At 41.6% G+C, this 21,576-nt stretch overlaps 1 protein-coding gene across 5 annotated transcripts in view; it reads left to right on the top strand.

Annotated features, from left to right (window-relative positions):
- BAHCC1 (BAH domain and coiled-coil containing 1) overlaps window positions 1-16,254 on the top strand; it is a 155,267-nt gene extending 139,013 nt beyond the window's left edge. For 4 of the 5 annotated variants that reach the window (XM_066586712.1, XM_066586710.1, XM_066586713.1 and 1 more), the window contains 14 exons: window positions 1,532-1,652; window positions 1,757-2,006; window positions 2,237-2,428; window positions 2,553-2,794; window positions 2,912-3,007; window positions 3,335-3,458; window positions 3,602-3,716; window positions 3,863-3,938; window positions 4,263-4,371; window positions 7,544-7,660; window positions 8,374-8,547; window positions 8,981-10,065; window positions 12,665-12,901; window positions 14,201-16,254. In XM_066586712.1, coding sequence (XP_066442809.1) covers window positions 1,532-1,652; window positions 1,757-2,006; window positions 2,237-2,428; window positions 2,553-2,794; window positions 2,912-3,007; window positions 3,335-3,458; window positions 3,602-3,716; window positions 3,863-3,938; window positions 4,263-4,371; window positions 7,544-7,660; window positions 8,374-8,547; window positions 8,981-10,065; window positions 12,665-12,901; window positions 14,201-14,407 — 3,145 coding nt within the window. In that variant the 3' untranslated portion in view covers window positions 14,408-16,254. The remainder of the gene's footprint in view (window positions 1-1,531; window positions 1,653-1,756; window positions 2,007-2,236; window positions 2,429-2,552; window positions 2,795-2,911; window positions 3,008-3,334; window positions 3,459-3,601; window positions 3,717-3,862; window positions 3,939-4,262; window positions 4,372-7,543; window positions 7,661-8,373; window positions 8,548-8,980; window positions 10,066-12,664; window positions 12,902-14,200) is intronic. The other variant, XM_066586714.1, reaches the window with a different exon arrangement.
- Window positions 16,255-21,576: the final 5,322 nt, after the last annotated feature.

Genomic DNA, 21,576 nt, shown 5'->3' with positions numbered 1-21,576 from the left:
AAAGTTATGGCTTTCTGACTGCGATGGCTTTAGGCCTCTTTCACACGACCAGATGCGTTTTTAGGCTCGATCGATCGTGGCTAAAAATCCCATGAATGAAAAAAAGCCACGATCAAGTCCCGATCTTAGCATTTTCTCATCCATTCACACGGCGGCTGTGGCGTATCGGTGGAAAAACACTCTGCAGCGCAGAAATCCTTGGAATGACTATTAATGTTTAAATAGCGGCAGCTGTCGTTTTCAGTCACAGATGTGCTATTTTTCCAAGTGCGATCTTTTTTTATGTGCCTAAGAATCGTTCATCTGAATGAATACATTGGAGTCCAATGCTTCAGATGGTTACGATTTTTGGGTGCAGCTAAATTATCTGCGTATATATGGTCATATGAATAAGGCCTTAATGCCAAAAAAAAAGGCTTGGTAGTTAGAGGGTAAAGCAGATTTAGAAAAATGAAACGTGCAATTCCATTGGTTGCCATGGATAACAAGGCCAATTCTTTTAGACAACCTTGATGAAATAAGGTCCAGTGTTTTTCCAGGTTTGTCCGCGGTCCTCTAGAAGCGTTGTGGACTATGTATTATATTAGTAAAAGTATCTGTAGACATTTATAAAATTCCAAACCAGAGCCAAGCGAAGAGGTCCTGAGACTACCTGAGAAACGCCTCTTAGGAAGACATATCTCTCCACTGATGTTACGACAGACATGGGCTGCAGCAGCCCTAGTTGACCCAGGATAGGACCTCCAAAAGGCCCCCTTTCCACCCACCAATTGTATTTCACTAAACTATGGAATAGCTTAGATTCTGTGCCTGTCCATCAGTGTGGTGACGACCATTACTTTTTATCAGTCTAACCTGCAATCCATTTATAATAATTGGAGCCAGAATGTTTCATAGGATGTGACAATTCAGTCCACGGTAGTGTGTACAGTAGGGTCTGGAGAGCATGAATTGGTTGAAATAAATTAGATGGAGATGTGTGCGGAGTGCTGTGCAGAGGGGAATTCCCCGGCGCCCTCCCCATTTGCAGTTACATGGAATTTGGCACATTGAGGCGAGGTTAACAGCGGGTAGGGGGAACCTCACTCCTCCTGGCTGGAGACACATCTCTCTGTGCTGAAGTGCGTTGGGAAGTGACAAGTTTCAGATAGGCCATTCATTTAATTCCTACTGTGCCCAGAAGGAAAGCAGGCTGCGGGTATGTACCTGCTTATGCACATGTCAGTCTTGTAGATGTTCTTGGCATACAGCATATATGCGCTTACTGAGATGCCAAAGTAGATGGATCAGCACCACATATATACCCTCCATAGAACAATTGACTCCCTCCTTGTTTTATTGACTTAAAGCTTACATGAATTCTGGCCTTCAAATGAAAGATGTCTTACACTTTGCAGTGGAAATCAAAGAAAACTCATGGATTGACTGTATTGTTCTTGACATTTCTTGGCATCAATAGAAATCTTGTAGTACAGTGTACCTAGATGATGTGATGGCTAAATTCTAAGTATACATTATTTTTTTTAACCAGGCCTTTGAGTAGAGCTTTAAGTCTCCTATGTGCAGAGCTTCGCAATGATGGAGAGCCCAAGAATAAGAGGAGTAAAATATCAGAGGAAGGTTACAGTGATCCAGACCACTCACAGAAGACAGTAAGTTCTACTTAAAATGAGTGACCTAAATTGCTAAAAACAACTATGGGCCCTCATAGGCCAGCTTACTTGCCTAGTCTATATACATGTGTATCTTCTTGCAGGTTAAGATGCATTGCAAAAAGATGGTGTGCCCACAGAACAAGCTGGCATCCAAACTGGCAAGGAAGGTCTCGCAACTGAAGAGCAAGGCATTAAGCTCTGGCACAAGCCCTTTTCACCGTAAGGAAGTTCTTCCAACTTGTAAGATGCAGAAGAAATTACCTCGGCTCAAAGGGTCATGTATAACGGTCAAAGAAGGAAGTGAAAGGAAAGGGCAGGAGAGACAGAGGCCAGAGGGAGCTGGGGAACCAGGTGAGGAGGGTTATGTTGGACTCTGATACAGATTAGTAGTGCGCTAAATAGGAGTTCCAACCAGGCTTGTGAATTGAGATTTTGTATTGTACCTGGATACTTTGGTGTATAATGCATAGGTAGTGGTGAGTCCTTAGATTGTTTTGGTTAGCAGACCTTTATGGCTTGTGTTTTAAATATCTGTAGTAAATTTCCCCCACAAACATTATATGTTGGTGGTCTCTCTACAGATGAGGACAATGATGAGGACTCGGACAGTGAAGATGCGGAGCAGGATCTCCCTGGGCTATCCAACCATGATGGCAGCTTATCTCTCAATGCTCCTGCTAACTCATCCCTAGTGGGTCCTTCCGCCTCTGCAGTAGTAAAAATGGAAGCCAATCAAAAAGCTAAAAAGAAAATTGAAAGACAGGGACTGCTAGGTAAGGATCCTTTAATATCACTCTGCATGGTTTGGAGCGTAATTATACTCCTTTATCCACATATTGTATTATATTATAGAGTGTCTAAAGGTTATATGTTAATTCTTTTTTTTTTATTTCCAAGGGTCATATTGTATTACCAGCCCTGAGAGTGAAGTCAAGATTCGCAAACGCTCAGCCAAGTTGGAAGCTCGAGCTCACTCTGATAAGCCTCTTAAGAAAAAATCTTTGGGTCACAAGGAGAAAGCTGAGGGAAACATGCGGCGCAGAATACAACCTGACACCCAGGCTCTGACACCCAGCAAGGCTTTGTTCTGTGCTCCTAGCCAGGGACTCAAAAAGGACAAAAAGCTCAAAAATATCCAGGTAAACTAACAAAGTACAAGTATTTGATAGGTTTACAAGGAATTGTCCTATATAGTATAACCATATCTATGAAATATTATTATGCTTATGTTAAACATGTTTTATCCATCTATGTAGAGAAAAAATGGACTGTTGAGTCTTTCCCTGACCTCTCGATCCCCCAAGAATATGGTGAAAGAAGACATGAAGATGGGAAGAATGAAGTCCAAACAGGTATGTGGCATATTTTTTATTCTTTTTGTAGTTTAGGAAAAGGTACAGACCTTGGAGTGAAGAACTAGAAGTGATCACTAATGGATATTTGTTAGTTGGTTATCTGGTATTTGTGTGTAGGACTTTGTTTGTGTTTCCCATTCACCTAGTAGAAGGCTTTGTCTTCATGTAGGCATACTGACAGAGCTTTGGAAGTTCAAGATTTTCAGAAAATGCCCCCATTACCCAAAAACTTTCAGTGCCACGTTTCACCACTGGGACAGTGTCCTGTCTTTTTCTCAGTATCCATTTCTATTGTAATCACTTAACTTCTTCCTTCCTATCTAGGAGAGAGGTCGAGCAGTCAGTCGACTGTTGCAAAGTTTTGCTGTAGAAGACGACTTTCAATTTGATGATAACAGCAGCTTTTCAGAAGGAGACGAGGAAACCAGCTCAACAAGCAAGAACAAAGGTAAGATAATTCCTTAAAGACACATGACCAACTGCTGTCCTCAAGAAGCAAGTCCTATCTGATGGTTTATTCCTATTGTCTTCATGAGCATTACTACTGAAGTATCAAACCAGTGATTTTGTGATGTAATTGACTCGTTCCAGCTCACATCTGCTCACTTTCCAAGATGGACTTGAGAGAAGGGTTGCAGGTTCTGATACCCAAGGAGGATAACTTACTGTACGCAGCCAGTATTCGCAGTCTGCAGCCGCCTGACATGTAAGCGACCACATATTACATCCTCAATGTTGTCCGTGATTGGCCCTTGTTCTGTTGTTGTAGTCAGAACACTAAAATATCAGATTCTTCGAGAATGGTGACTACTTATGGCTGTACGACTACTTTTATTTTGTACTTCATTACAGATACAGTGTTGTGATAGAGGGTGAGAGAGGAAATCGGCCTCGTATTTACTCCCAGGAGCAACTTCTACAGGAAGCTGTAAGTACCGAATGTGTGCCAGCTGCAACAGGAAGTTCTAGAACTTCCTGTACACAAAATGTAGAGTAGGTCAGAGGTAAAATATTTTGATGTGGGCTGTGTAAATATTGCATAGATTTTTTTAAAAAATAACTAGAAAAAAATGTAGATGTAATAAAAAAAAACTATGAATTTTATCAAAATTATAAAAAATTGCCTCCTAAAAATATATTGTAGTAGTAATCTATAAAATAGCTATTTTGTCTTGCTGTATATTATAGTATCAATAAATATATTGTGGTGAATTATGTCCCTGCAATTCAAACAAGCTCCACTTCCCTGCAGGTTGTAGATGTGAGGCCTCAGTCAACACGTTGCCTTCCACATGGGACTCGTGTCTGTGCCTACTGGAGTCAAAAGTCACGCTGCCTATACCCAGGAAATGTGGTGAGAGGTACGAAGCTTTCCATGTAAATTACTTGGAAAGAGAGCATAAAGAATGAAGCTGTGATAGAATGATTAAGACAGGATAGAACGTAAAAGCCCCTATATAAAATAACCTAAATATATATGTGTATATATATATATATATAGAGAGAGAGAGAGAGAGAGAGAGAGAGAGAGAGAGAGAGAGAATGAATACATTTTTTTTGTATTTATGTGTTTAAAAAATTTCTCAAATAATTTTCACATTTTGGCGTATATATTGAACTAGCTCATATACCCGGCTTCGCCCGAGTTAATTTGGTACTGGTGTTTATCTGGTGTTCACACGGAAAATCTTATGAAGTTGTGGTTACTTTAGAGATACTGAGGAAAAACATATGTTCACCATTTTGCATAGTTCTCTGCGTTACCCAGGAAACATCACGTGTAGGCAACCATGCGACGTTTCCTTTATATAAAATGACATCAGGAAGTGAGAGAATTAGATTACGTACATAAAATTTGGACACTAATTCTTTTGCGCTTAGAATTGAATAATCGAGTTGGGACCTATTAACTTTTCATATTTATGACACAATCAATGCTTGTGCCAAATTTCCCGTTTCTATGACATTGGGAAGTGAGAGATTTAGATTATGTACGTAAAATTTGGACGCTAATTCTTTTGCACATAGAATTGAATAATGGAGTTGGGACCTATTAGCTTTTCCTATTTATGACATAATCAATGCTCGTGCCAAATTTCCCGTTTCTATGACACCGAAAAGTGAGAAAATTACATTTCGCACGTAAAATTTGGACGCTAATTCTTTTGCGCATGAAATTGAATAATCGAGTTGGGACCCATTAGCTTTTCCTATTTATGACATAATCAATGCTCGTGCCAAATTTCCCGTTTCTATGACACCGGAAAGTGAGAAAATTACATTCCGCACGTAAAATTTGGACGCTAATTCTTTTGTGCATGAAATTGAATAATCGAGTTGGGACCCATTAGCTTTTCCTATTTATTACATAATCAATGCCCATGCCAAATTTCCCGTTTCTATGACACCGGAATGTGAGAAAATTATATTCCGTACGTAAAATTTGGACGCTAATTCTTTTGCGCATAGAATTGAATAATGGAGTTGGGACCCATTAGCTTTTAGTATTTATGACATAATCAATGCTTGTGCCAAATTTCCTGTTTCTATGACACCGGAAAGTAAAAAAATTACATTCCGTACGTAAAATTTCGATGCCAATTCTTTTGCGCTAAAATTGAATAATGGAGTTGGGACCCATTAGCTTTTCCTATTTATTACATAATCAATGCCCGTGCCAAATTTCCTGTTTCTATGACACCGGAAAGTGAAGAAATTACATTCCGCACGTAAAATTTGGACGCTAATTCTTTTGCACATAGAATTGAATAATGGAGTTGGGACCCATTAGCTTTCCCTATTTATGACATAATCAATGCTCGTGCGAAATTTCCCGTTTCTATGACACCGAAGAGTGAGAAAATTACATTCCGCACGTAAAATTTGGACGCTAATTCTTTTGCACATAAAATTCAACAATCGAGTTGGGACCCATTCGCTTTTCCTACTTATGACATAATCAATGCTCGTGCCAAATTTCCCGTTTCTATGACACCGGAAAGTGAGAAAATTATATTCCGTACGTAAAATTTGGACGCTAATTCTTTTGCGCATAGAATTGAATAATGGAGTTGGGACCCATTAGCTTTTAGTATTTATGACATAATCAATGCTTGTGCCAAATTTCCTGTTTCTATGACGCTGGAAAGTGAAAAAATTACATTCCGTACGTAAAATTTCGACGCCAATTCTTTTGCGCTAGAATTGAATAATCGAGTTGGAACCCAATTACTTTTCCTATTTTGGAGATAATCTATGCGTGTGCCCAATTTCATGTTTCTACGACATCGGGAAGTTGTAAAACTTTTGGCGAGTCAGTCAGTGAGTGAATGAGTGAGTCAGTCAGTGAGTCAGTGAGGGCTTTCGTCTTTATATATATAGATTCATTAATCCTACTGTAAGAAAATCTATGTTCCCCATTGATGATGTCCCCGTGTATTGTAGGTCACCTATTTACAACAACAGGGCTTTCTCTTTACAGGCGGGGAGGGGGGGGGGGGGGTGTAAAATGCATTAAGTGGTGCGGCGACAGCAGTAAATTCATTCGCAATTTTTTTGGCTTGTTTTTCAAATATGGAATGATACATTATGGACAACATGCAGTCCTGTATTATACCACATTCATCATCTTCAGATGTTCCCTACTTGCTCTACAATCTCAAACACCCATTCCTGCTCAATATAGTAATTGACACTTGCTGTCAGAGGGGACGTTGCCTAGCAACCTGCACCACTGGCCGGCCGGTCACATGATCCTTATAGAATTTTAAATTGATTTCTTGATTTAATGAGAAACAGCAAGCACCTGTATTCTATAGACATGTTTAAACACAATTTTACATTATCGCTATTTCTTTTTATTTTCCTTGGTGTTTTTCTGCAAATTTTACAATGAACTGCATTAAAAAAAAAATTGAAAAAGAAAATAAAATGATAATGAACAAGTTCTGCTACTTTGATGTCGCTTCCTTCTTATTTTTTTTATTGATTTTCAAATTTCTTTTTTATGTATTTTATGAATTTTCCCCAAAATTTAGAATGCTAAAACAATAAATTCATGACTAAAAGTGAAACTATGATCTCTGTAATTGTGCCAAATACACGGATATGCATAATGGGAATAACTGGAATAATATACCCCCAGCTGTTTAATTCATGCTATAAGTATTCAGTAAGGAGCTATGCAGCCATATTAACACATGAGGGGGCAGGCTATTGTACAGGTGACTTCTAATACCCTTTTAATTTCACAGTAGGGGATTCCTAATACCAAGTGGTTCATAATTCCAGACATTTTTAATTCATGGGTTCATGGAGTCTCATACATTCCAACGTGGAACACTTTAACAATCAGTCAGGCTCCTCAAGCAATGTCAATGCTACTATGTCTTTCACATGATATCATGATATCACCACTATGAAAAAACGTGCCCTCCATAAACTATACATGTAAAGTTGTATTTAATATGAGTCATATGAGTTTTCTCAGTGTCTTGTTTTATATTGGAATGTTCCTTTATATTATCGTTATAGGTTCCTCAAATGATGAAGGGGAGTCTGACTCGGTGACTGTAGCATTTGATGATGGTGATCGTGGACGTATCACTCTGAACAACATTCGCTTACTGCCTCCTGATTTTACCATCCAGTGTGAGTGAAAATAAATAATACGAATACAGAGAACCTTCTCCAAGACCACCTGTTTGAGAACTCCACTTCCTTATCCAGACTGCATTTTTCAGTTGCCCCATATACTATGCACACTGACCATATTCTTAGGCTGGGTTCACACAGGGCGGATTTGCCGCGGGAAATCCGCCCGCGGCCGCTAATCTCGGGGTTAGCCAGCCATGTGGACGAGATTTCTCAGAAACCTCGTCCACACGGGATGGCCAATCCGCTGCGGTAAGTCCGGCTGAAACCGCTGCTGCGGCCGCCGCAGCCGCGGTTTCAGAAGATGCAGCATGTCTATTTACCTTTCCTTTTTTGTTCAATTTCGTCGCGGCCGCGCTCTCCTCTATGGGAGCGCCGGCCGCAACGGAAAAGCAAGTGGCCGGGCCGCTTCAAAGCCGCCGCGGCTTAAACCGCGACGGTTCTCCAGGCGGAAATCTCGCGGTTTTTGCTGTGGCCAAACCGCGAGATTTCTGACGGGAATCCGCCCTGTGTGAACCCAGCCTTAGAGAGAACCACGTCTCTTGAAAAAAAAAAAAAAACCCCCACATTTCAATGTAATTTTGCACCTGTAGTCATTAGACAGGGGCTACATATGAACAATGCACATTGGTGGGATCTACAGATGCTATAAGTGACAGTGAAGTAATTGGCAATGACATTCCAATAAAACATTGATCTCTTCTTTGCAGGTACAGAACCCTCCCCTGCTTTGTTGTTGTCAGCAGAGAGTCGCAGAACTAAGCGCTTTGCCAGTAATAGCACCTCAACATCTGAAGCCTCTCAGAACCCATCCTCAGACAATCGAGATTCAGTAGAGACATCAAGAAATAATGGGAAGAAAGCGTTGAACAAGGAAAAAATGGGTGAGTGGAACCGAAAATGTTGTAACCACTGGTATGACATCAGCAAACCTAGAGAAAGATGCTTAAGTAAGGACCTTCATCTTTTGTGATTTGGGTGAGTTCAATCGATTGATTTTGTCAAGTTGCCCTTCTGAACAGTCATCGGGCTAGATATGGAAAGTTCGTAAGATGTTTTCTAAAGGGTGGAACAAAATGTGCTACTTTTCAAGATGCATTTTCTCCAATTCCAAGCCATGCTTGAGAAACTGAATCACAAGCTCTAGCAGAAATGATGAGCAAACTTTATCAAAGGAGCATCCTATTTATCTAACATTTTTAGATTCCGCATGACCTAAGTGTGAAACCTTTTCTAATTTTGAAAGTCACAGGTATGACTAAAATAAAGTGGTGACACACATTCAGAGCTGACTCAATTCACACTTTGATTTTACAGATAAAATGGATGTGTTCAACTCAGGGGCAAAAACTCCGTTACCTGCTGCCACCAACAACTTCTTGGGTCGTTCGACAAGCGTGGACTTGATGAGCTGGCCTTCTCAAGGAAAACGCAAAGCCGGCAACAAGACTAGCACAGGGCTTCATGATCCTTTCCAGTCGCAGGGGAGTGGCAAGAAACAGAAGTGTAGAGAACAGCCTCATGTGTTTGGTAATGGCTTTGGAGCTGATTCCTTCAGCAGCTTGGCTAACTCGTACAGTCCTTTTGGAAGTAGTGCCAACACTGGGATTACAACTGGGCAAAAACCTGTGCGGACAAAAAAAGGGGAAAGGCCAGAGGAGGAGGACAAGGGAAAAGGGGGGAAAAGGAAAGCAGGTAATGAGTTTTTAGTGAAACTCGATCATGAGGGTGTGATGTCCCCCAAAACTAAAAATGGCAAAGCGCTCCTACTGTATGATAAAGACTTTGGGCTTCATATTAGACAAAACTACAGTTCTGCATCAGGACTGACTAAGGACAAGAAACGAAAGCCACCTCTTCATGATCATCTATCCATGGGCTTGGCACTTGGAAAGTACACTGGGCAAACAGAATATGGTGTGAACTGTGACAGTGACTGCTCATACTCTGACCAGGATGAGGAGGAGAACCAGGGAGGTCTACGGGCAAGGGTTCCATCAAGATTTCTTGCAGGACTATCAGTTTCTTCCTCTTCCTCTGGGTCCTCTTCATCATCTAGCTCTGGCTCCATGTCCAGCTCCAGCATTTGCTCTTCGGACAATGAGGATTCATCGGAAAGTTCAGATGAAGCAGACTCTACAATGCTCCTGCAGCCCTGCCTCACTCACCCTGTGCCTACCTTGCTGGCACAACACACAGAAGATGGTGGTCAAGGATCCCAGGGCTGCTTTGTCTCAGGACAAAAAGCCAAACAGAGGAGGAAAGGGACCCCTTCAAACTTCCCTAAAACCAAAGAGCCCCTACGTAGACAGCAGCGCTTGCCCTCTGTTGAAAACCGGCCAAAGATTTCTGCCTTTCTGCCTGCACGCCAATTATGGAAATGGTCTGGGGAGCCTACCCAGGTAAGAATCTTTTTCAATTTAAATTTAGTGGCCCTTTTGCAATAAGTGCACTTAAAGACAGGCAAGTCCTTTTGAATAATTGACACATCTCCTTATCCTCCAACCACTTATGTAGCAGCTGCAAATATTTGAACCATTGGTAGAGCCTGATTATTGTCAACTGTACTGTGCGCCATCCTGGTATAGAATGATAGCTGTAACCTCCTGAAGCCATTTCAACTATTAGTCTAGCAAACTTATTTTACCTTTTAAACCAGCTCTATTTAAAAGATGTATGCTTATCTAATAGCCTGCATGTGTTTTAGCAATTTTGTAACATACTTTCATTAAAATGTTTGTTTTACCACTGTAAATCAAGTTTGATGTGCAGCTCCTCTGCATTCCACTGCATGTTGTTGGGCCTACAGCTTCTCTAGCAACTAGAACTTTTGGACCTCTTTTCAGCCCCTCCATCGCAGCTATCTTCACATGCTCAGCTCCCTGCACTCACACTGATTTCAGATCTGCAGTCAGTAGGTACACAATCTCTGCTGATCTTATACGGATGGGTTGCTCTTTAGTTTGACTCTTAACGTGATGTGATATCATAGTGTACCATGCTATCAGGGTGGTTTATTTATACTTCGAATTACTTTACAATAAAAATTTGTGCGAGAATCTGAAAAATTATCTTTCAGTGTAAATGCATGCCCTGTTAGCTTCTCATTCATCATTCAGTTTATGGAAGCCTGTTTACTGTGAATGGAGTTGGACGGGCTGGAACGATACCCAACCTGCTCAGTCTCTATTCACTGAGCCATGATTGCTCCTTGGGATAACCTTTTGGACACCTGAGCCCGCCAGGTCGACCCGTGTAAAAGGGCCCTGAGGATAAGAGAACAATAGCTTTTTAATGGGTTAATATAAGATAACTTTCTGCACTGTACTATCACAATCATGGTAAAATTGTCTCATCTGAACTTTCCTAAAAGCCCTTTTACATGGGATGACCTGTTGGGTGAAGATGTCCAATAGGTTGTGCCAGCGATAATTGTTCCTGTGCTTTTACACAGGAACAAGTATCACTCAGTGAATGAAGGCGCAGTGGGCCGGGAATCATTTGGCTCACCCACCTCCATTCACAATAAACAGACAGTCATTCATAAGTAAATGACTGCCTGTTTAGACGGGCCGATCCGTCATTCCATTTTCTGCTTGCAGAAATTGGCACGACGAACAAGAAACAAACGAATTCTCATTCATCGTTCAGTTGGGGTATGCATTCAAACTGGACGATAATCGTTCAGATTCCTGCTGGATGCAGGAATCTGAACGATTTATTGGGCTGTGTAAAAGGGCCCTTACCTTGTATGTGCAGTTAGCTTTATGTTGTAGGCGAAGTGGCATCATTTTTATTCAATTGATCTTTATTATCTGCTCTACTAGATCTTATGTGTTTGTATGGTCACTGCATATATGGAGATCTCTTTATATGCAGTGACCATGCAAACACATAACACCTGATAGAGCATCCAATAAAAGATAAATCCAATAGGCATTCTGCAGCATTGCACACCGCAAACTGGAGACACATACACAACATAAAGATAGATGACAGCACCAACCAGATTGGATAAACACAGATAGTCCTGTACTTCCGAACAGGTCCCATTCCAGGAAGCTGTTCGTAAGTGCATTTTGTTCGTATGTCCGTACTGGGGCTTGTATGCAGAGGGATTGGGAGTTGATCCCGCTCTATACAACGTGGGTGCCAGCTGTTTCTTACAGCTGACACTTGCCCGCAACAGCTCGGTTAAGCCGCACTCAGCGGAGCTGTTAACCCTTTAAATGCCCTGATCTATGTTCGGGGGGGGGGGGGGGGGGGGGGCTCGCAGTGCCTCCTGCAATAAGATCACGGGTTGCCATGGCAGCCGGAGGCCTTCTGAAGGCCTCAGGGTTGTCATTGCAGAGTGCCTATCAAGCCGTGCCTATGGTTCGGATTGATAGAATGCCTGTCAGATTGCGGACAACTTTGTTTCCATGTAGCAAAGTTTGCAACTCGAATGTTCGCAATTAGGGGAATATCTGTATAAGACTGGGAAAGACAGAGCTTGTGTACACACTGACTGCAGATCTGAGAGCATGCAGAGCAGTGTGAGAGCAGGAAGGAAGCTGTCAGACCCTCCCCCACAGCTAAGTACACTGTTCAGAAGTCCTAGTCCTAACAGGCAGTAGATTGCAGAGGGGCTGGTCTTTAAACTTGATTTACAGTGGTAAAACAAAAATGTTAATGTATATTACAAGATTGATAAGGATGAGAATAAGTTGTCTGAAAAGTTAGTATCCATTTTTTAATGTTCCAAAAGCAAGTATCCTGTGCTAAAAAAGTGCCCCAAGGACATAATCATATACTGTTCTCCACTTCTGGCAAGGTCCACCTGATGTACACGTACCACAGGTTTACCAACCTAGCCCTTAAACTGCAGTGTATGAAGCTGCACCTCTGGGATAGAAATATGGACCTGAATTGTTCTTGGGCAGTGTATTTGCACTTTAAAGATCTAAGATGCGGAGTCATCCATGCTATTTACTAACAGGTCCCTTTTCTTTCTATCTGTAGAGGCGAGGAATGAAAGGGAAGGCCAGAAAACTGTTTTACAAGTCAATAGTGCGAGGAAAAGAAACTCTGCACGTTGGAGAATGTGCAGTTTTCCTGTCGGCCGGACGCCCCAATCTGCCCTATATAGGACGTATTGAGAGCATGTGGGAGTCCTGGGGTGGCAATATGGTGGTTAAAGTCAAGTGGTTTTACCATCCAGAAGAGACTAAACTGGGCAAAAGGCACAGCGATGGCAAGGTGAGGCATTACGGAGGGATGTGTAGGATTTGGTTGAATGTTGACATAGTTATGGTTGTAATTTTAGCTTAAGGGGTTTGCTAATGATGACAACCAACTTATCAATATACCCTGTTAGAGGATAACAACAACCAACTCCTGTATACGCCCATTAGAGCATATGGACCTCATAGAGGGGTGCCTCTGCTCAGGACTCATTGTTTATGAGCCAGAATGAAGTCATTCTGGAAGAGTGGTTTCTAGTCTGGCAGTCTCGAATCGTCCATATATTAGATGGATGGCCATTCATCAACCGCCATGTAATGCTATATTTCCTCCGCACAGCTTTCCCCCAGAAAAATCAGTTGTTGCCAGCAGTGCCGAAAATTGGACCCACAACTTCTATCCTCTGATGAGACAACCTTTTAATGGAATAATTATGTTTCTTCAAGTTAAAGCCTGCCTACCTAGAAAAATATAAGGGGTGATTCATAGAACAGTGAATCTAGACAATGGGCACAAATCCTATTAAGCTACTTGGTAAAAATATTTAGAAGGGGCATGAACTGGAGGTACAGATAGGTTCAGAACATCAGAAGAAACCATGGTAGATGCAAGATGGCGGAACCAAGAAGAATCCGCTGTAGCTACCCTGCCAGTAGACACTTGTCTGGATTGATGATGTATGATAATACTTATATGTATCGATGGATTGTGTTTTAGGGATCACAGAGACTCCTTTTCTAGGGGATCTTAATGGCAGAATCTAAATAACTCTGCATTTGCAATGCAGTACTTTTCCCATAATCCCAATTTTTGTGCTTTTATAAATGCTACAAAACCATCTAAGAGAAAAAGATGTGATACAGGAGTGTTGGTAGGCTCTGAAAATACCTGAAGCAGTGGTCAAGTGGGAAGGTACAGGTACAATGGAATATGGGGATAGCTGGCAGCAAGAGACCCGAGGCACTAGGCAAAAGATCCAGAGCATGTGCTCGTCATGCTAACAAGATTGCGTAGATTTTGCATTTTCTGTATAAAGTTAGGATACAAGATATGTTTATTCCAATGGGTTATTTTTGTGCCCATATGTTCATGACAAGATCATGACTATTCATGACAAGTTGAGTGCAATGAGGCTTCAATAGGTAATAATAATAATCTTTATTTGTATAGCGCCAACATATTCCGCAGCGCTTAATAGGTTGGTAATCATGGCAGTCACTGATGGATATGTATCCATAGTTTAATAGTTATAGCCCTTTATGATATGCCAGTACTAGGGATTTTCAATTGTGATTTTTTTTTCTTTTTTTGCAGAATGCGTTGTACCAGTCATCCCATGAGGATGAAAATGATGTACAGACAATCTCACACAAGTGCCAGGTGGTGAGCCGCCAGCAGTATGACAAGATGAGTCACAGCAAGCGCTACCAAGATCGGCAGAACCTCTACTACCTGGCAGGAACCTATGACCCAGGAATAGGGCGGCTGGTGACCGCAGAGGGTGTGCCAGTGCTGTGCTGAAATGCCACAATGGGAGTTGACTTGTGGAGGAGGGTACCACTTAACTACACAGCACTTCTTCTTACATTGAAACAGGTAGCATGGACAAGTCTGGAAATCTGTACACTAAACTTCACACATCAGACGTAGTCATGGAAACTGATACGCACAAGTCCTAGCCACCTAAATGACATGTGGAGTGTGCACCAACACACTGTTGTGCTTCACTAATACAAGACGACAGTCTCCGATGCACCTGTGTCTCATGTAGGTTGACTGCTTCTGAAATCAGTAGATCTTTCTCCTAACGAGAGGACCTGGTTGATACATTTCTAAAAAAAAAAAATGATGCCCAAGGCACTTGGGGCACGCAACACTAAAGGAGAGCTCTGACATGGTAAATTGGAGCTACTCTTCCCTTTTTTTTTCTTTTAGATGTCCTGTTTTTGTAAAATTTCAACCTACGCCACCTTGGCAGTCACATCCACTGCTGGTCAGATTATGACAAATATTGGGACTCTTTGAAGACATGAGGTGGAAAGGCCCAATTTCATGGATCACCTTTGAGAGCCTAGAAGGAAATTGAAAAGTGTAGGTCCCATTCAAAGTGGTCACAGCTACTTTGATGAAGCCATTGGTCCAACTGTCATGCCCTGGCGATTTGAGTTTGACAGGACAGGCCACAGTGTGTTTCAAAGTTGGACACATTTTGGCTCAAAATCCTGGCCATCAAGTATCGCCCATTATATAGATGGTCTTCACCCCATTTACGAAGCTTGTGAACACACTGTAACACCTGATATCATAACTTAATATAGACCTACTGATTGCAGAAGGGCAATGTACAGCTGTGCTAGGAAGCTCTTTATTTTGATACCTGCCCGAAATAAATATTTGCTCTTTTACGGTTTTACAGTATTATACATCAATTGGCACCTCATATGCCAACGGCAGGCGGTACAACGTAGCACTTCAAAACACTACAGAATTTTTTTTTACAAAAACATTTATATGACATTTTCTATAAGCAGAAACCATAAAAAAACGTTCCATTCTATAACCAAGAGCGTAGACACAAGGAGCATGAAAACAGCTGTGAAACCAATAACAAACCAATAACAATAACCCTTTATCTTCTTGAATTTCTACAAGCAAGTATCAAACTGATTTTTTCCTAGCAAAACTGCTCCATCCATTTTACCATCACATTTTTGTATTTTTTTTTTGTAAATTTTTTTCTTGTTTTTGTAATTTTTTTTGTGTGTTTATTGTGTGTATTATTCCTAATTTATGGTCAACAGCCTCAAGTTTCAAGCCATATTCTCCCCAGTACCTCTTAACAGCTTTTCTTCCTGAAAGGCAGGATCAGGTGTAATAATATTCTATTTATTCACTGTGTAAATACTGAATTTCTTTTGAAAAGTTTTTATTAACAAAATGAAAACTAGAAAAAAAAATCCTTAAAAAAAATTCAACTCAATGGAAAAAAAATGACCCCCTTATTTTGCTGTTGCTGAAATATAAATTATGCACTGTGTCCTTTGGCAAGGCTGGGAATATTAGGAATTCTGTATAATTTGTAATTATAATGTGGGCTACAGAGAATAAAAGCACTTGGGAACTAGATGGGGACTTGAAGGGGAGGGGGGACAGTGAGAAATATCTAAAAAAAAAAATCACATTTAAATGCTTTTATTGTTAAAAACACCAAATTCCTGGAAATATGTATATAGATTGTCTGAAATATTTTTTTTGTGTTAAGACATTTTTTAAGGAAAAAAGTAAAAGAAAATGTATTGGGAATGTCAATATGGTCCGATGGAATAAAAAAAGGAAAATATTCTATAAATATATATTATATAAATTAAGTGTCGCCTTGTATTTCTTTTTTAAGTCCTAGTGAAGGCAATCTATACACCTGGAGAAGGTCAATGTCCTGCATGAGCTTGTGAAGTTCCATATGGTACCGTATTTTTACCATTTGCCATTGGCTTCTGTATAATGTTCCACAGGGTACCAAATGTGTACTAGATGATGTTCCATGCATTTTTATATGACATTAATATGGGGTTCTTCCTGGCGCTGTATGAGTTCCATGTTTTTCCATATGTACACAAATGGAGTTTTTTGACTGAATCCTTATGCATGGATGATATTAAAGGGGTTGTCCCGCGCCGAAACGGCTTTTTTTTTTTTTCAACCCCCCACCCGTTCGGCGCGAGACAACCCCGATGCAGGGGTTAAAAAAGAACACCGGACAGCGCTTACCTGAATCCCCGCGCTCCGGTGACTTCTTACTTACCCGGTGAAGATGGCCGCCGGCATCTTCTCCCTCGGTGGACCGCAGGGCTTCTGTGCGGTCCATTGCCGATTCCAGCCTCCTGATTGGCTGGAATCGGCACGTGACGGGGCGGAGCTACAAGGAGCCCCATTGAGAAAAGCAGAAGACCCGGACTGCGCAAGCGCGTCTAATTTGGCCATTAGACGGCGAAAATTAGACGGCACCATGGAGACGAGGACGCCAGCAACGGAACAGGTAAGTGAATAACTTTTGATAACTTCTGTATGGCTCATAATTAATGCACAATGTACATTACAAAGTGCATTAATATGGCCATACAGAAGTGTATAGACCCACTTGCTGCCGCGGGACAACCCCTTTAAATCTCCATTGATTTATGTGGGGAAATCGGTGCCCTTGGGCATCCAGTGAGGCGTTTATTTGGAGGTTTACACAGAGTTCATAGAAAAAACTCTTTCATACCAAGATACAGTGGCACACAGAGGTAGATAAACCTATATGGGATTGCAGGCCTGCTGACTATGGCTCTGTACCACTTTATTTGGTACCAAAAATTGAAGATTTTTCTGTTCAGCCATGAGGATCCCAAATATTGTATTTCCAGTAATGGTCTATGATTGATGACATGGCAAGTCAATATCTGCTAATTTATTAGCATTTATATTACTCAATAACCGAGAGGTTTTTGTATGAATGATCATTGATATCATCTTGTGTTTCAACAGTTTACATTACTATCAATACTTTGAATAGGTACACGCAGATGCAGTAGTAGGCAGGCAATTGTACACTATAAGAAATACAGTAACCTTTAACTTGATTAAGACCTGACTTCAACGCTCTCTCCTTTCCTTTACTGAAATGACATGACAGACAATTTCCCTACTAGTTGATCTAGCTGAAGGACTGATTTGAGTTTAGTGAAGTGTAGATGAAGCAGAGGGCAAAGTGGCTGTAAAGCTAATCCTGGCTTTGAGTTCACCGGGTAGCTATGACTCACTGTTAGTAGAAGGCCGACCTCAGAAAGGCTCTCTTTCCCTCTACTGTGGGATGCCAAGGGAATGGGTTCACACCACACTCGACCTTGGGAGAACTCGTGCTGCACTGCTGACTTGCTTCTGTACGCGTACCTTGTCCTCTCCAACACGACTGACTGCAACCTCTCCTCTCTCACACCTGGCTGAGTCTGCTTAACTGCTCACTGTCACTGCCTTTTATCTCCTCTGTTTCTTTCCCGCACTTTCTGGACTCCTCCCACTCTTGCATAGGGACTTGTGTTGTGGCTTTCCTGCCTTTGGACTCTGCACCAGTGAAATTGAATCTGACTATCAGCCAATGGGACTGCAGCTGACATCAGGCTATGCTCTAGGCTTAGTGGAGAGAAGGGAAGAAAGGGGGTCTCTTCTACAGGCGGCACCTTCTATGTCCATGGACGGCATATAGACAGGTGAGACAGGACAAGTGTTGGTGTGAGTGTTCTGTAGGACCTGCTGGGCCACTACACATGGTCTTTCTTTATTGAACTTCTTTGCAGTTTATCACAATAACACAGACCATTTTTATCAGACTTCCATGTGCTGGAATCTAGGGGAAGTATAATAAGTAGCAATGCAGTTTGTAGAGTTAGGTCACACATTGAAGTCTGAATTTTGCAGAGGTGCAAATTGACTGAAGAGGCCCTAGTGCAAGAAGTATGCATGGGCCCCCATCATGCAACATTTTTACATGCATCATACATGGCACTAACAGACAGGTCACATGCCACACAAGTCTCGTGGAAAAAGTCACAACTCTCTAATTGCACAGTAAACTCCCCAGCAACAATAAGAGTTTTGCTGCAAGCTTTAGTATGGTAATGAGAGCTTACATGGGGCCCATGTGGCCTCTGATCTTATGGATGTAACCCCAGTACCTCTGTGGTTCTACTAAACTGGGATCAGCATTGGCTTCTATGATGATTGAAGTATAGTGCTGTAGAACCACATGGATTCCAGGCCTAAAGCTGGCCATACAAGAGATTACTACTTCCGACTCCACCATAAACATACTCTCTTGGCTCAGCCAAGCGTTCATGTTAATGTTAATGGGGTAAAGAAAATAAACCACTGTTGGGATTTGTCATCCAAAATGTTAATTCCCATCAGGGAGACTAGGGAGACATTTATAAATATAAGAACATAGACCAAAGTTGGATGGTTTGGCAAAGTTTTTTTCTTGCATTCAACTGAAGAGTGGGGGAGTGAAGTGATAACTTAAAGGGGTTTTCCAAGAAATAGAAAAAAGAAATCGGGGAAATGTTCTGAAATAAAAAAAGAGGATAAACAGATGTACTCACTAGTGTGATCCCCTGCTACTCCAGGGCTGTAAATTATTTACATGGCTTGAGTGGGGACATGCCCATATACCCACATGACAGCTGCAGCCAATCACTGGCCTCAGCAGTGTGAAGCATGCAACCACTGAGGCCTGTGATTGGCTGTAGTGATCACAAATGTGTACAGGAAGCATATTTGGTATTTCAGCCGCACTTAAGCGGCGCTGCTGATTAGAGCCACCTGATTGGCTCTTCGGCACCACGTGACTACACTGCGTGCACGCGGATTGCCTTAAGCAGCCGTGCACTACACACTACAGTTAAGCAGCCGTGCACAGACCCCCCTTTAGAGATGTGCACGAGTGCTACTTCACAGACCCATGGGGGGTTAGGGGTTAGGGTTAGGGTTAGGTTTAGGGTTAGCACGGCTCATCGTGTACGGCTGCTTAACTGTAGTGTGTAGTGCACGGCTGCTTAAGGCAATCCACGTGCACGCAGTGTAGTCACGTGGTGCCGAAGAGCCAATCAGGTGGCTCTAATCAGCAGCGCCGCTTAAGTGCGGCTGAAATACCAAATATGCGTATAGGAATGGTAAGTATGCCTATTTCCTGTTTTACCAGAATTTTTTATGTCTTGGCCAACCCCTTTGTGCAGTGAACTAGGGCCATGCTAGCCCTGAAACATGTTATCAAAAAAGGATCGGATATCAGTACAAGGATCTATATTCAGATGGGTCAAAAATGCTGCAGATATTCCACAGTGGAATTGCATTAGCATTTGCAGCACAAACATTGCAGATAGCAATCTAGAAATCTCATCCACACCCTGGGGAGAATGTCTGCAGCGTAAATTGACCTGGGCTGCGGATTTTAAAGCCACAGCATGTTAATTTATGCTGCAGATTTTTACTTATGGATTTCATTCCTTCAAACAAGGGGGTAAAATACAATATGAATCTGTACCGAAATTCACACTATTTGTTGTACATTTAGTAACGATTTACTGCAGATTCACTGTGGATTCTCAACTATGGAAAATCCACAGCGAATCTGCAACATGTAAGCATATTTAGAGTTATCCACCCAACAGAGCAGCAGCAAATCATCAGATACATCCATCTCACTACTTCTGCCCTACAATTTCATCCTGTTTCACAGGCATTGAGCCTAAATTGACATTACCCAAATTTTAAAGTCCATACAGGCACAATTACTAATGAGATTGGGAACTCCTCTGCAAGATTTATAGACGGTCCTGTCATTGACATTGTCTATGTGTGATACATACAGATTCCAAAAGTGACATTAGTTACAACCATCATGATGTTGTACCAGACCACTTCTTCATGCCTTGGTCTATTCTAATAGGATATACATATATGAATCAAATAGTTTGCTCAGAGGATTTATCCCATAGTTTTGAGTTATAGAGTTTAGGATATGACCTAATGCTCCTACACTGAAAAACCTGGCATGTTGTTGACTACACTTTCAACGATTGTCTCAATGCCCCTAGGGGCAAAATCCCAACTACTGTTCTCTGGATGGAATATGGCTCAAATTAGGTAAGAAAATAATATTAGGCCTGGGTTATTTCCGTGCTATACAGTGCACAGTCAATGCATACTTTCATTTGCCTATTTACATGTCATTGATGCCCATCAGAATGCAGAGTCCTAATCCCCTTCATCATACATACAGATGCAGCTGCTGCCAGCTCTGCATTTTCCCCATTATTGTGTGTAACATGTGTTGCTGCTGTCTCTGAGACCATCAAGCAAGCATCCACAGCCAAAAATGATGCCAGTTCTCCCCTGAATATTAGCTTCCATAATGCTAATGACCTATCCTTGTGTACAGACCAGGTACTGTCATTGTTGTCTTGGACACAACAGGGTAATTTTTCTGTCAGGCTAGGTCACATTGCCAAAAAGTTCACTTGCATCCAAATAGGTTTGTGGTTGCCAAATAATGGTCCCAGAATCAGTGATGGGAATTCCATGCTAGGTTTTGGACTTTGCAGCTGAATGCGGACACTGCTCTTTGGCAACATTCACTGGTTGGCTTCACAAGTCAATGAGGTCCTGTAGATTAAGACCTCTCCAACACACTTAGCCTAAACAGATGTTCAGTGATACACAGTGTGCTATTGTGAAGGCATGTTGGATGGGGGATGACTTACCCCCTAATGCGAGTTGGAAACAGCTATACCATATTAAAATATACTTTCGGCAGTTGCAGAATTTTGATCTTTTAAAAGGTTAAAGAAACATGGTTGCTATCTTCCAAAAACAGCACCACACCAGTCCACAAGTTGTGGCTGGTATTACAGCTACTCATTTCAATTAGGCTGAGCTGCAATACCACATATAACCTGATGATAGATGTGGCACTGTTTCTAGAATACAACAGCCATGTTTTATCTAATTGTGGACAACCCCTTTAAGTGTCTTATATGCAGATTTGCCACATATTTTACATACCCTTGAGGTAGTGATTAAAGAGGGTTTAGAGATTCTCATTTGGGAGCTTCAAGGAAGGAGGCAAGATTCCACTACAGCCTGCACTTTCACTC

This window comes from Eleutherodactylus coqui, chromosome 13 (assembly GCF_035609145.1).
Source record: "Eleutherodactylus coqui strain aEleCoq1 chromosome 13, aEleCoq1.hap1, whole genome shotgun sequence".
Lineage (NCBI taxonomy): Eukaryota > Metazoa > Chordata > Amphibia > Anura > Eleutherodactylidae > Eleutherodactylus > Eleutherodactylus coqui.
The sequence above is the reverse complement of the archived record's forward strand: the minus strand, read 5'-3'. Positions and strand labels throughout refer to the sequence as shown.